Source organism: Megascapheus bottae, chromosome 31, assembly GCF_031878675.1.
Source record: "Megascapheus bottae isolate mThoBot1 chromosome 31, mThoBot2.hap1, whole genome shotgun sequence".
NCBI classification, from domain to species: Eukaryota; Metazoa; Chordata; class Mammalia; order Rodentia; family Geomyidae; genus Megascapheus; species Megascapheus bottae.
In genome coordinates this window covers 5,786,045-5,801,137 of record NC_143539.1, presented here as the reverse complement: position 1 = coordinate 5,801,137, position 15,093 = coordinate 5,786,045, and the positions used below count along the sequence as shown (strand labels likewise).

At 53.3% G+C, this 15,093-nt stretch overlaps 1 protein-coding gene across 1 annotated transcript; it reads left to right on the top strand.

The window, feature by feature from the left end:
• The first annotated feature begins 489 nt into the window (after window positions 1–489).
• On the top strand, window positions 490–13,544 carry LOC150043783 (B-cell antigen receptor complex-associated protein alpha chain-like). The gene is made up of 10 exons (XM_090322522.1): window positions 490–570; window positions 1,030–1,100; window positions 1,513–1,613; window positions 4,134–4,317; window positions 4,658–4,712; window positions 9,283–9,568; window positions 11,206–11,499; window positions 11,667–11,785; window positions 12,934–13,002; window positions 13,110–13,544. The coding sequence occupies exons 2-10, from the start codon at window positions 1,030–1,032 to the stop codon at window positions 13,221–13,223; spliced, it is 1,293 nt and encodes a 430-aa protein (XP_090178648.1). The 5' UTR covers window positions 490–570; the 3' UTR covers window positions 13,224–13,544.
• The last annotated feature ends 1,549 nt before the right edge of the window (window positions 13,545–15,093 follow it).

The window sequence follows — 15,093 nt, the reverse complement described above, 5'->3', positions numbered from 1 at the left end:
TCCCACTCTAATCAAATGAAGCAATTTCCGCCCTTTCAAGGGCGGGTCTTCCGGCTTTTCCAGCTCTCGCGAGGCTGGCAGTGACCCAAGGAAAAAAAAAGAGTACCCATAGTTCTTTTTTGCCCATCACAGTTCCGCCCTTACTAGCCCCACTTCCGGCTCGGCAAAACCCACCCCACGCGAACACACACCTCTCCCACCCGGAAAAAGAGCTGCCTGTAAAGGCTGGACGTCCCTCCTTTTCCGCCATTCGACCTCATCCTTGTCCCTGACAACTACGGAAGCAGACCAAGCCTCACTCCCGGGTCCCGGTTGAGCCCCTCCCGGACGAAGGGTGGGAAGGAAGCACAGCGCCCGCCCCCCGTGCCGCCCCCTCCGCCTCTCCACCCGTCCTCACGGGCCCTCCCGCCTGGACGAGCCCTGGTAGGGGCGGGGCCCGTGGCTATAAAAACCACCCCTCCCTGCGCTCTCGCGAGCATTCAGCGCTCTCGCGAGATTTGACGCCCGACTTGTGCGCCCGGGAAACCCCGTCGTTCCCTTTCCCCTGGCTGGCAGCGCCGAGGCCGCACGGTAAGCGGGCGCTCCGAGTCGGGTTCGGTGCGGGAAGGCGGGCAGGGACCACCCGGACCCGGGGCGCGTGCCTGAGCTCTTCGGGGCTCCCCGCGCGGGCCGCCCCGCCCCCTGGGGCTGCGGCCACGTGCGAGCGCCAGGCCCGGACATGCCCGGCCGGCGCGGGGCGGGAGCCCCGAGGGGCTCAGCTCTGATCACGGACCTCGGCTGCGCTCCTGGGATGGGTTTGCCCACCGCGTGTGGGGAGGCGGAGGAGCCGCGCCAGGCTGGTGCGACCCACGGGGACCGTGAGCGCCGGATCGCTCAGGGAGAGCCGCCGGACTCGAGGCGGCCTGGGGAGGTGACGGGAGGCTCCGATCCGGGCCACGGAGGAGCAGGGGCTAGCTTTGACCGGGACCCCCATATGGGTCACCCCCACCGAGGCCTGCGCTCACGTGCTTGCCTGCCCTTCTCTCGCAGATGCCCGGAGTTACTGTAAAAGACGTTAACCAGCAGGAGTTCGTCCGAGCTCTGGCAGCCTTCCTCAAAAAGTAAGTGAGGGGCCGGAAGCGTGGCCTTGTGGGGAAGGTGGCTTAGTGGTGGAGTGCTTGCCTAGCATGCTTGAAGCTCTGGGTTCGATTCCTCGGGACCATATGCACAAGCCAGGATTGGTGTTGTGGTTCGATTGGTAGAGCCGAGGACAGTGTCCAGGCCCTGAGTTCAAGCCCCAAGAGCAGCAAACAAAAAAAACGTGAATGGAGTGGCAGGGGGGAAATTGAGGCAGTATTTGTTTCCTGCCACCCCAGGAACCCGCGCCCAGCATGAGGTCTGCCATGTCTGGATGAAACATTAGGTTATTTGTATTGACTGCTCGTCCTGTCCTAGAATCTTTCCAGTTCCTTTTCAGCTATGGTGGGGTTAGAGGGAAGGAGATTTGTGACTGGTGCATTGTCTTGTTTCTAGGTCCGGGAAGCTGAAAGTCCCTGAATGGGTTGACACTGTCAAATTGGCCAAGCACAAAGAGCTTGCGCCCTACGATGAGAACTGGTTCTACACACGAGCTGGTGAGGAACTTGATATGTGGCTGGGAGTGAAGGGCTCAGAGCCTCTTCTTACTCTGGCACACCCCTTCCCCAACTAAGATCTCTGTGTCACCACCGTATCAAATCAGCAATGAGAAAGGGAAGACACCTTCTTGTGGCAACACTTTAAACAGTTTTAAAGTCTGCACAAGTTGGTGTTTCTATTTTGCTTAAAATGTGTGTGTGAGAGGCTTGCGGCTTGAACTCAGGGCCTGAGTACTGTTCCTGACCTTTCTTGCTCAAGGCTGGTGCTCTACTGTTGGAACCACACCTCCACTTCCTGCTTTTGGGGGGGGGCAGTCCTGAGCCTTGCACACAGGGCCTGAGCACTGTCCTTGGGCTATTGTACGTGGTACCAAGGAATCGAACCAAGGTATTTGTGCTAGGCACACACCCTCCCACTCAACCACACTCCCAGCCTGAAAATGGTTTTTTACATAAGCAAAATCTCATTTGTATTCTTAACTTGATCTGTCTGTTTTTATTCTTACCACACACACTAAGGGATATTTAAGTTTGTATGTGTTGAGTGTTACGGAAGTCGCTTGTCTATTTGTCTCTGGTTTCTGAGTGGTTCGGGTTTTGAGTGGTCCATATCCTTGTCTTAAATCTTGACATAATTCAATGAATTTGCTGACTACACGGTGCCTAGGGGGTCACCTTTCTGGACATTTCAAGATTCTATAAACAAGTGGCCCAGCCCTTCAGAACATGAAGCATTGTGTATTTTCAGTGTATCTATTGTGGTGCCGCTTAGATAGGACATGGGGGCTGCTATGATTGACCCACAGCCTCTGCTCTCTGGAGTTTGAAAAGTCACCGTGCCTGCTTAAGAATAGGAGAGTCCTGGGCCAGGTGTTTGGCCTACTGGTAGAGTGCTTGCCTAGCATCCACAAAGACCCAGGTTCGATTCCTTGGTACCACATACATGAAAAAGGCTGGAAGTGGTGCTGTGGCTCAAGTGGTAGGGCTCTAGCCTTGAGAAAGCCCAAGTACAGTGTTTGGAGTCCTACTTTTCCTGCTGGGTGGTATGATATATAGGCAGTCTGAACCCCAATTAGGATTGCTTGGATCCAGATAGCATTTGGTATTGGGAAGTTGAGTAATGTTTATGTCCACAGTCTTGATACTGGACACAACCACTCACACTGCAAAATTTAAGAAGGCAAGGATGATAGGGATGGGCCCGTTGGTCACCTTCTACATGGGCTTTCCTGCATGAGCGGATATGCTTCTAAGCGGTTTGCGTTGAGCCCAGGATCACTCTGTTGTGGTCATTTTTGTTGGTCTTGACTGCACCCAGTTCACAGCACAAGGCACAGGCACTGGCTGCATTTGTGGTTGTAATAGACCCGGTGAACACTTCCTGTCTTGCCTTCTGCAGATCTTTGCTGCCTTTTGTTCTAGAACCCAGCGAGATTCCGTCTAGTTGAGCCCTGTCCACTGACACTTGACAGATCCTCATCATTGTCTCACAAGAGTCCCCTTGTACCTGAGATGCCATGGTTTCCCTCAGTACCACAAATGGTTGGGGTTCCAATGGTTGGCATGGGGTGATTCTCCCATCCCCTCAGCCTGGCAGGAGCAAGCAGCTGCTCCTGGGCAGCTTCCTGGAATGGGGGGGGGGAGCATCTTGGTTTGTTGGCCCTCTGTTCCAGCTAGGGTCCCCTCTGCATTTTTGTGCACAGAACTATACCTCTAAAGCACTGGGACCTGGGTCTGGGGTGGGGAGGGAATGGAAAAGAAGACATAGTCATGAGACCTCAGCATGGACAGGGCAGGTGCAGGAAAGAATGGGCACTTTTCATTGCTGCCACTTGGTCTGGGAACCATTAGAGCTTGGTTAGTGCCCAGTACTGATGAGCAGTGTTGGAATTTAACCCCCTTCTCACTGCTCTGCTTGGCTTCCTTTTCGGTGAGACCAAGGTCTCCTGCCTTCCTAGTGTCTGGGTGCTGGTCCTGGCAGGGGCAGTGCTGCCAGGGGGAGAGAGCTGCTCACCTGGTGAGTGGACACAACACTGCCTGTCCTTGGCTAGGCTACTGGCCATGGAGGAAATGTATCCCGTTTCCTCAGTTGTTCAGAGTGCTGGCTGGTCTCTGAGTACTGCAGTTCCTCCAGGGCTGGTGACCTGAGAATTGTTCTCAGGCATGCCATCCATCATCACCCGCCACCCCTCTGGAGTGCCTGCTGTGCAGGCCGGAGGCTGTCATGACAGACTTCTGTGCCCTCATGTGGGTGATGCACGGCCCCACACTAGTGATGCCTGCAGCTCTCCAGGGCTAAGCTTCTTGTGGCAGTGGGTCCCCTGCCCACTTCTCTGCCAGGTCGGGGTGTCCTGGTTGCAGCCTGCTCCGCTGTGGCAGATGGGCTGAGGGGCCTGGGTCCTGCCTGCTGGTAGTGTCCTTTCCTTCCTGAAGGGTGGGAGTGCCCACATCTACCGCCAGCTAGGAAAAGGCTGTTTCTGCTGATAAGGGTCCTCATGCTCTCCCACCCACCGCCAGCATCCACAGCAAGACACCTGTACCTCCGGGGCGGCGCTGGGGTCGGCTCCATGACCAAGATCTACGGGGGACGGCAGAGGAATGGCGTCATGCCCAGCCACTTCAGCCGGGGCTCCAAGAGCGTGGCCCGCCGGGTCCTCCAAGCCCTGGAGGGGCTGAAAATGGTGGAGAAGGACCAAGATGGGTATGTTGTAGAGAGCCAGGGTCTCCCCACCACTACGGAGGTGCCCCTGCCTGTACCCTTAGCGCCCAAAGGTGGCCAGGGGTACATCCAGAGAGCAGATGGTGCAGGCCTCACCCGGCCTCTCTTTGGCTGACTTCCTCGACTGCAGGAAGGTAATTTAGCGACTGTCCGCTTTCATTAGCCTGCTCGTTAACTTTTCCCAATTGATTTTTCGGGCTTTTGATCTAATGCTTGCACAAACGACACCCTGTCAGCTCCCACACCCGCCAAGGGCAGCTTCAGGGCTGCACTGGCCTGGTCTCCGGGAGGGAGGGGCTGACAGTGATCTTCCCTTCTGCAGGGGCCGCAAGCTGACGCCTCAGGGACAGAGAGATCTGGACAGAATCGCCGGACAGGTGAGGCCATCTCCCTACCCCACTCCCTACCGCCCCCTCCCCAGGAGGGCACGGCTCTGAGCACCAGGAATGTGTGCTGGAGTTGGAGGGAAGTGCAGTAGATGGGTCCCGGGTCAGCCAGCTGAGGAACTCAGCTCCTTCCTTAACTCATGTTGCCAGGCACGGGGTACAGGCAGTCTGGGAGTGGATCTGACTCTGTGTTATCACGTGGACTCAACAAGCCATTTGTGGAGTGCTTAGTATAAAAACGAAGGGGGGCTCTTCTGTGCAGATCTTGTCACTCGGGTCAAAACTGACTGCCAGCCCTTGTCCCTCACCTCACAAGGCTGTTGCGTAGACACCTGCTACGTTTCATGGAGCCCTGAGGGGCTGCGGGGTGGGGTATGGTGAGGGCATGCGACACCCCAGCGTACGTCCTATTCACCTTCCCCTCTGCCTTTTCCCACAGGTGGCAGCTGCCAACAAGAAGCATTAGAACAAAGGACGCTGGGTTAATAAATTGCCTCATTCGTAATCCTGGTCTGGGTCTCTTGATTGACAGCTTTGAGAGCTGAGGAAGGCTCCCCTGGTGTGAGGAGCACCCTGGGGGCTGTGGGACTCCATGCCTGGCAAGTCACTCCTGTGTGGATGAGATGGCTTTGGAGAGGGCCCTGTGATGGATCTGGGCCTGGTTGAGGCCCTGGCTGGAATAAGGAAGAGGTGTAGCATGCTTGGATGGATGGAAAGGAGCCCCCAGGCCTCTACCCTCTGGGTGGGCCTGATGGAGATTTCTGCTGTGTGTGTAGGAGGTGACCATGTTCCCCACCCCCTGCCCTACTTATATGCGTCCCAGTTCTTAGAGAGGTGAATATGGACTGGCTCCCATCAGTAGCTAGCCACAGTGGCCTGCCACCCCCAGCAGCCTGGAGATGGGCAAGATTGCAGCCCCAACAAGCCAGGGCCCTGCCTCAAAACCAGGCCAGGAGGTTGGTGTGGAGTGTGTCTGCCCTGAATTCAGTGTCTCCGCACCAAAACTATAGACGCTGGCTGGGGCAGCGCAGCTCAAGGCTCTTCTATGACTTGGCCCTGCTTCAGCCTCCCCGGTGCTAGGGTTCTAGTTCATGACCTTCCCTAGCCAATTCCTCGTAAGCCTGGTGTTTGCCTTGCATGAACAAGGCAAATACTCAGTTAATAAGTTTTATTGTTTGTTGCTGGTCCTGAGCTTTGAGCTCAAAGCCTTGACACTCAGCTTTTTTACTGCTCTCTACCACTTGAATGCCTAGCTATGCTCCTAGTTCTACAGGACCCTATCTGTACCTTATTCTTGCATATTCGGCAATCTGCTGGACAGCTCTGGCCTTAAGCAGTATCCCAGGTAGACACTTGGTTTTAACTACATTTAAGACATGTGGGTGTGGTGCATTTTAAACTTCCCCAGGTATGATTGGGAATGGTTTAGCTCAAGTGTAGAGCAACTTTCCACTGCCTCTTCCATGTTGGAGGTTGACAATGCCAAAAAAAAAATTGTATTTGATGAATATAACCTGCTAGGCACATTACAGAAATTTCCCTCATCCTGGCCTTGAGCTCTCAGGGCCTGGGTTCCTATGCTTCTTCAAACTTAATGCTAACAATCAACCACTTGTACTTACACAGTATTGCTTGAGCTTTTCCAGAAGGTAATGCCTCCAGCTTCATATCTTGGGATCCTGAGAAGCTAGGATTACAGACAAAAACTACTGGTCCCCAGGTTACCTTGCAAATTTTATGTGCCTGCTACCCTACGAAACATCAGCATGTCTATATTGGAAAATTGGCACTCCCCAAGACTAGAAGTGGCAGAGATGCTTGAACCTAAGTAACCCTGTGCAGCCTGCTACCACACCTTGTCTCAAGTGTGAAAAATTGAAACTATTCATGTATGTGTATGTAGGACCTTGGACTTCAACTCAGGACCGTGTTCATAAACATTAGCTCAAGACTAGTGCTCTGTGATTTAAAATCTCAGGACCTCAGATTCCAGAAACCTTGAGTAGCTAGGATTGCAGGCATGAGCTACCAGCACCTGAAAATGACTCGGTAACATTTCTTGGCGTTCTGGGCACCAGTTTCTTTAGTCCATCAAGAATAAAAACATGAGGCTGGGGGTTTGGCCTACTGGTTAAAGTGCTTGCCTAGCATGCACGAAGACCTGGGTTTGATTCCTTGGTACCACATATATAGAAAAAGCCGGAAGTGGGGCTGAGGCTCAAGTGGTACGGTTCTAGCCTTGAGAAAGTCCAAGGACAGTGCTCAGGCCCTGAGCTCAAGCCCAGGACTGGCAAAAAAAAAAGAATGAAAACATGAGCCAGGCATGGCTCAAGCTTGTAATCTTAGCTACTCAGGAGGCTGAGATTTGATCAAGGTTCAGGTTCATTTCCAATTAACTTCTAGAAAACAGGAAGTGGGGCTTGGCTCAAGGGTAGGAAAGCATCCTTGAGCTGAAGAGCTCAGGGACAATGCCCAGGCTCATGTGTAGGTTGGTAGTCTTGAGCTGAAGAGCTCAGGGACAGCGCCCAGGCTGAGTTCAAGCTCCATGACCCGCCCTCCCTCCCCAAATTAAAAAAAAAAAGAATGAAAACGTTTCCCAGGGGTATGAGCACTCAGTGTCACACCTCAGTTTTGCACAGACAGGAGCACCAGGGCTACTGGGTAAACTGGAGAGGGATTTACCCAGCCAGGCCACCTGGGCAAGATAAGCAGGCTTGCAAGCCACAGCTTCTCCCTCGCTAGCCACCAGGGGGCAGTCAATAGCCAGCCTTAAGAGGAATGCTGGGGATGAATTCCTTCAGCTCCCAGTTCTGGACCTTATGGTTCCTGTGGAGGGAATCAAGAACTGAGGCACAGGGACACAGCAAGAACTTAAGAGGTCTCTAAAGGGAAAGGGTCCTCCGTCCAGTTAAGAATTATTTTAGAAACCAGGCTTTAGCCAGGGACAGTGGCTCATCACTGTCATCCTACCTACTCAGGAGGCTGAGATCTGAGGATCAAGGTTCAAGGTCAGCTCGGGCAAGAAAGTCCAAGAGACTCTTACCTCCAATTAACCAGCAAAAAAGCTGGAAGTTGAGCTATGGCTCAAGTGGTAGATTGTTAAGCCTTGATTGAAAAAGGGGACAGTGCCCAGACGCTGAGTTCAAGCCCCAGGACTGTCAAAAAGAAAAAAAAAAAAGCTTTTACACTAGCACAAAGGGGGAAGGCTAAGAAAGAGTGAATGAGGACAAATATATGTATGGTTTATTTACATGTATAAAAATAGAACAAGGAAAACTTTTTGCAAATATTTTCAGAAGGGGAAGTGGAAAGGGGTGAGGTTAATCAGGATTCATTACATACACATAGAAATGTTACAATGACATTCTGCTTGTATAATTAGTGTACCCTAGTAAAATGTATACTAATTGTGTGTGTGTGTGTGTGTGTGTGTGTGTGTGTGTGTGTGTCCATCGGTCATGGGACTTGAACGCTGGGTCTGGGCACTGTCCTTGAGCTCTTCAGCTGAAGACAACTTCCCTACCCCTTGAGCCACAGCACCACTTCTGGTTTTCTGGTGGTTAATTGGAGATAAAAGTCTCAGACTTTGGTGCCTGGGCTGGCTTTGAACTGTGATCCCCAGCTCTTAGCCTCCTGAGTAGGATTACAGATGTGAGCCACTATTCCTGGCTTGACATTTACTATTTTAATAGCCTCACAAAACCAGGTTGTATCCACATTACAGTGGTGGGGGGGGGTGGAAACTAAGGCTCAACTGAGATGGAGGCTGAAGACGTTTCCACTTACCAGTAGCTCACACCTTGCTACTCAGGAGGCTGAGATCTATGGATCTAGGTTCATAAACCATCCAGGGCAGGAAAGTCTGTAAGATTCTGATCTCTAATCAACCAGCAAAAAGCCTGAAATGGATATAGAAGGGTTCAAACTGTAGAGTAACAACCTTGAGCCAAAGCAATAATGCTTAGGGCCTGAGTTCAAGTCCCAGGACTAGTATACACACACACACACACACACACACACACACACACACACACACACACACACACACACACAAAGCCAAGGCTCCAGAAGGAAGTGGCTGGGGCCAGGAGTTTGGCCTCATGGTAGAGTGCTTGCCTAGCATGCACCAAGACCTGGGTTCCATTCCTTGGTACCACATACATAGAAAAAAGCTGGACGTGATGCTGTGGCTCAAGTGGTAGAGCTCTAGCCTTGAGAAAGCCCCAAGGCCAGTGGTCAGGCCCTGAGTTCAAGGCTTCAGGACTGGCAAAAAAAAAAAAGTGACAACCTTGTCTGTCACATTAGCTGTTGGCTAAGGGTCACTTGTCTTGTTTGTTCATCATGAGTGATATTGACCAGCATTCACTGAGCTACTACTACACACCAGGCCTTGTCCAGAGCTATGAATGCACAGCCCTCTGCATCTTTGTTTCCAATCCAGAGCGAAAGAGAGACAGAGAGACAGAGAGAGAGGACAAGTTCTGCTCACACCCGAGTCATGGAAGGACAAAATCACTCTACAGATTCTCTGAACTCTGGCTCAGTCTGGCTTCTTTTCCAGATGAATAATGGCATGGCAGCCCTTAGAGCCACCTCCTCTGCACCCCAGCAGCGCTGCCTCAGGGGGATTGTGGTCAGCACAGGTGCTGCAGCTGCTTTGGGCAGTGGGGGCCACTGGAGCCCATCTCCGGTGGTGCGGGCAGGAAGTGGGGTGGGGCTTAGGTGGAATTCAGTACCTCAAGACTGCTACCATCCCGACAAAGCAACCCACTTCAAGAAGATGCCTGGGGGTCCAGGATTCCTCACAGCACTACCTGCCACCATCTTACTGACCGCAGCCTGCCTGGGTATGTGGCTGAAGGGTGGACATGGGGAGGACTGGAGGGAGGGCCCAGATGGGGAGAAAGAAGCGGAACCAAGAGGAGCTGGGTGGCCCGAGTAGAAATCACATCGGACACTGGTGGCTCCCGCCTGTCATCCCAGCTACTCAGGAGGCTGAGATCCGAGGATCACAGGTCAAAGCCAGCCCAGGCAGGAAAATCTGTGAGACTCTTATCTCCAGCGAACCAACAGAAAACTAGGCCCCAAAACTGGTAGAGTGCTAACGCTGAGTAGAAAAGCTCAGGGACAGCGCCCTGAGTTCAACCTCCATGAAAGAAAGAAAGAAAGAAAGAAAGAAAGAAAGAAAGAAAGAAAGAAAGAAAGAAAGAAAGGAGGGAGGGAGGGAGGGAGGGAGGGAGGGAGGGAAGAAAGAAAGGAAGAGAGGGCCGGGAGTTTGGCCTAGTGGTAGAGTGCTTGCATAACAGGAAGACCCAGGTTCCATTTCTCCATCCCACATTCATAGAAAAAAAAAAAAGCCGGAAGTGGTGCTGAGACTCAAGTGGTAGAGCTCTAGCCTTGATCAAGTCCAAGGACAGGGCTCAGGCCCTGAGCTCAAGCCCAGGACTGGCAAAGAGAGAGAGGTGGTGGGGGGAGGGAGGGAGGAAGGGAGAGAGAGGGGGAGAGAGAGAGAAAGAGAGGGAGAGAGGAAGGAAGGAAAAAGGAATCGAATCTGTCAAGTTTGATCATCTCAAGGTCTAGCTAAAGGAAAAGAAAGTTCTGGGAAGTTACCAGATGTCCAAAGACCCCTAGAGGCATCATTCCCCACCCCCACCCATGCACCCCCACAAACTGTTGCAAGTTAAAATAAGGAACTGAGGTGGCTTTTTTTTTTTCTTTGCTGCTGATACTGGATGCTGTCCCTTACCGTTCCACTCAAAGCTAATGCTCTACCACGTCAGCCACAGTCCCACTTCTGGCTTTTTTGGCAGCTCATTGGACTTAAGAGTCTCACAGGGCCAGGGGCTGACGGTTCACACCTGTAATCCTAGCTACTTAGGAGGCTGGGATCTGAGAATCGTGGTTTGAAGCCAGCCTGGACAGAAAATCTGTGAGGCTCTTATCTCCAGTGACCCACCAGAAAACTGGCAGTGGGGCTTTGGCACAAAGTGGTATAGCGCAGGTCTGGGAACGGAACCTCTTGGTAGAGTGCTCACCTAGCATGCTCGAAGCCCTGGGTTTGACTCTCCAGGACTGCATACACAGACAAAGCCAGAAATGTTGCTGCAGCTCGAGTGCCAGAGCAATAGCCTTGAGAAGGCTAAAGGACAGTTCCCAGGCCCTGAGTTCAAGCCCCAGGACTGGCCAAAAAAAAAAATGGTAGAGTGCTAACGTTGAGTGACAAACCTCAGGGACAGTGCTTAGGCCTTGAGTTTAAGCCCCACAACAACAACAACAAAAAATCTCACTGAGTGGCCCAGGTTACTTTCGAAGCTTGATCCTCAGCTTTCAACTTTCTGAGTAGCTGTATTACAGGCATGAGCCACCCATACCTGGCTTTCAGAGAAGGGTTTCTAGATGTGGCATGAGGGGAATTGCAGGTCCAAGCTGCAAGTGGAATCCTAGACGATCAGGGTTCCTGACCCACTCTGTCTCCCATCTGCAGGCCCTGGGTGCCAGGCACTGTGGGTGCATGGGGGCCCCCCCTCCGTAACAGTGAGCAATGGGGAGGAGGCTCGACTCTTCTGCCTGCACAATGGCAGCAACGCCAACGTCACGTGGTGGCTCGTTCTCCAGAGCAACTACTCATGGCCCCCTGTGTTCCTGGGTCTGGGCAGAGGCCCCAAGGGCGAGTGGACCATCCCTAAGGTGAACAAGAGCCATGGGGGAATATACCAGTGCAGGGTGGAAGACAAGGAGATATCCAGATACTCCTGTGGCACCTACCTCCGTGTGCGTGGTAAGCATGCAGGTCCCCAGCTTTGCTGCGTTCACCTTGGGCTCCCATCCAGCCACTAGGGTTCATGTCTGCAGGATGCAGCCTGCGGGGGGATCAGGGGTAGGGGAGGGAGGCAGGGAGGGCAGCAGACCAGGGATCTGAGCTGTAGCACCCCCGTTTCCTCACAGAGCCACCCCCCAGGCCCTTCCTGGATATGGGAGAGGGTACCAAAAACCGCATCATCACCGCAGAAGGCATCATCCTGTTGTTCTGTGCCGTGGTGCCAGGGACACTGCTGCTGTTCAGGGTGAGCCCCCCTCCCCCGCCAGGAACCGGAGTTACCCCAGTAAGCAGCAGCCTGGGAACAGCAGCTCCCAATCGCCCAGCCAGTCCTCTGCAATCTGAGCAGAATATGAGCGTGTGGTGTCAGCTGGGCTTGAACTCACGGTCATGCTGGGATTTTTCTGCTTAAGGCTGAAGCTCTACCACTTAAGCCACACCTCCACCTGGCATTTTACTGGTTAATTGGAAATAAGACTCACACATTTTCTTTCCTGGCTGGCTTCGATCCTCAATCCTCAGAATTAAGTCTCCTTAGTAGTTAGGATTGTAGTCATGAGCCACCAATGCCTCTCCCTTCTTCCCTCCCTCCCTTCCTTCCTTCTCTCCCTCCCTCCTCCCCCACTCTTTCTTTCATTCTTGTCAGTCATGGGGTTTGAACTTAGGGCCTGACCGCTATTCCTGAGCTCTTTTGCTCATGGCTAGCACTCTACCACTTTGAGTCACAGCCCCATTTCTGACGTTCTGGTAGTTTGTTGGGGCTGAGAGTCTCACTGAATCTTCTGCCTGGGCTGTCTTTGAACCACAATCCTCAGATCTCAGCCTCCTGAGTAATTACAATAACAAGTATGATGAGCCAATCAGCATCAGGCTCATCTTTTTTGTTAGTTGTGGGACTTGAACTCGGTCTGGATGTTGTCCCTGAGCTCTTCAGCTCAAGGCTACCACCCTACCTCTGGAGCCATAGCCTTACTTCCGGTTTTCTGGTGGTTAATTGGAGATGAGTCTCATGGAATTTAGTGCCTGGGTTGGCTTTCAATCATGATCTTCAGATCTCAGCCTCCTGAGTACCTAGGGTTACAGGTGTGATCCACTGGCCCAGCTTCTCCATAGCTTTTTATCCAGACTGGCCTTAAACCAAGATTCTCCTCTCTCCACCTCCTGAATGGCTGGGATTATAGCTGTGAACCACCCTGCCCAACACAGTATTTATTGTTGCAATTCATGAATAGTAAGTCAATGGAGATCATCACAAAGAACCTAGGTATGGATCCTGAGAGAGACCAACCATGTCCCATCCCCAGTATGTGGCCTTTGCTGGGAAAATACCTCCTGATACCCAGGGAGGGTTGCCACCTCGTGCTGAGGCTCACCCCACCCAATCATCCTCTACAGAAGCGTTGGCAGAACGAGAAATTTGGGGTGGAAGTGCGAGATGACTATGAGGATGAAAACCTTTATGAGGTACGCAGAGACTGGGGCAGGGGAGGCGGATGGCGGCGGGGGGGGGGTACGGACAGGGGCTGTGGCCATGACACCGCCATGCCCACCATCTCTCCTCCTCCCTGCAGGGCCTGAACCTAGATGACTGCTCCATGTATGAGGACATCTCCAGGGGACTCCAAGGAACCTACCAAGATGTGGGCAGCCTCCATATTGGGGATGTCCAGCTGGAGAAGCCGTGACCACTGCCAGCAACCCATCACCCTACCCCCGGCTGCTCAGCTCCAAGTCTGTCCTCCATGCCTGTCCCTGGAAGTTCTCCTGTCTTTTCTTCCCCAGTAGCTAGCTTCCCTCTGGACGGTCCTCCCCCATCCCCCCCCCCTTGCCTGCAGCCACCTCTCCCCTCACTGCCTTTCCCAGGCTGTCTCCCCAGTGGGTAATGAGCCCTTAATCGCTGGGGAGGGAGCCCTTAAGAAGGCTGATTGTTGCAGCCTCGTTAGTATCTCCCCCCACGGCCCCCCTCCTTGCAGCCCTGTCATGGCCACTTAGCAGTAATAAATCCTCTCCAACAGCAGACCTTGGCAGGAGTCATGGATCTCAGAGGAACACCCTGCTCCAGCTCCTTCCTTGGGACCCATGAGTCTTACCCCAGCTGCCCCCTCTTCTCTTCTGCTCCAGGATTCTAGACCAAAGCAATCCCAGACCCAGGCCCACATAGGAAGCTGGATCTAGGTAGCTAGCTTAGCTATGCCCTCTCCCACTTCCCCAGAGAAACAGGAAGTCTTTTGAGGGGGAAGTCCCCCCTACACCAACAGAAAGGACTGGTTTGGTCCTTTTCCAAATGCCTCATTTTCTCCCCCTTCCTTGTCCTAAGCAAATGGGGACCAATCCGGGGAGGCAGTGACTACCAAATTTTATGTGCATAGTTAACGTGTGGAAACATATAGACTACTGTCCTGTGAGGCTGGCATCCTATTCCCCATGGGGCTTTAAAGAGTCTGTGGTCCATCACGTGGATGTGGGAGCCATCCAGAGACTCAGTGACACAGAGTCATACAGCTAGAGAAAGAGACACTTAGGGGCAGAAGGCAAGGGAAGAAGAGAGACAGTGACATGTGGAAAATACAGAGACAGAGCCCAGACAGACAAGGAAGAAATAGCCCCGGGGGAGTGGGAAACACTGAACGTGGGAAGAGGCTGATTGGAGGTTCAGGGGGAAAGGACAGGCAGAAAAGATTCAATCGCCTGGAGGGTGGCTCACGCCTGTCATCCTAGCTACTCAGGAGGCTGAGATCTGTGGATCCTGGTTGGAAGCCAGCCCAGGAAAAGGAAAAAGGTCCACGAGTCTCTATCCCCAGGTTAAAAAGCCAGAAGTACAGCTGTAGCTCAAGTGATAGAGTGTTAGCCTTGAGCTTTAAAAGAGCTCAGGGGAGAGGAGTGGTGGTTCACGCCTATAATCCCAGCTACTCAGGAGGCTGAAATCTGAGGATCTTGGCTCAAAGCCAGTGGGGGCAATTCAAAGCCCTGAGACTCTTATCTCCAATTTATCTCTAGAAAACGGGAAGTGGGGCGGTGGTGGCTTCAGGGTAGGGTGGGGTAGCCTTGAGCTGTAGAGCTCAGGGACAGCACCCAGGCCCAGAGTTCAAGCCCCATGATCTCAGCCCCCTCCAAAAAAGAAAAAAAAAAGCCCAGGGGCAGTGCTCAGGCCCTGAGTACAAGCCCCAGGGCATGCACAGGATTAAAAAGAGACGGGTGTGGGGGGGGAGTAGAGAAGGGTTGAGAGAGAGGCAGAGATAGAGACAGGCAGGCAGGCAGGCAGGCAGGCAGGCAGGCAGACAGACAGACAGACAGCAGGCCAGGGGAGGAAGCAGAGGACAGGGAAGACCCCACCTGGGAAAGGGAGTGAGGGACAGATCCAGGGTGAGGGTCCTGGGCGGGGAGGGGGTCCGCCTTTCCGGTCCTTCGCCGGCGGGTAAGGAGAGGCAGGCGGGGTTAGGGATGCGCGGGTGTGTGTGTGTGTGAGGGGGGGGGGAATCCTGAAGTCCCCAGCATCCCGTGTGAGGACAGACAGACAGACAAAGCGCCCCGGAGGGCCGGGCGGGGCGGGTGCCC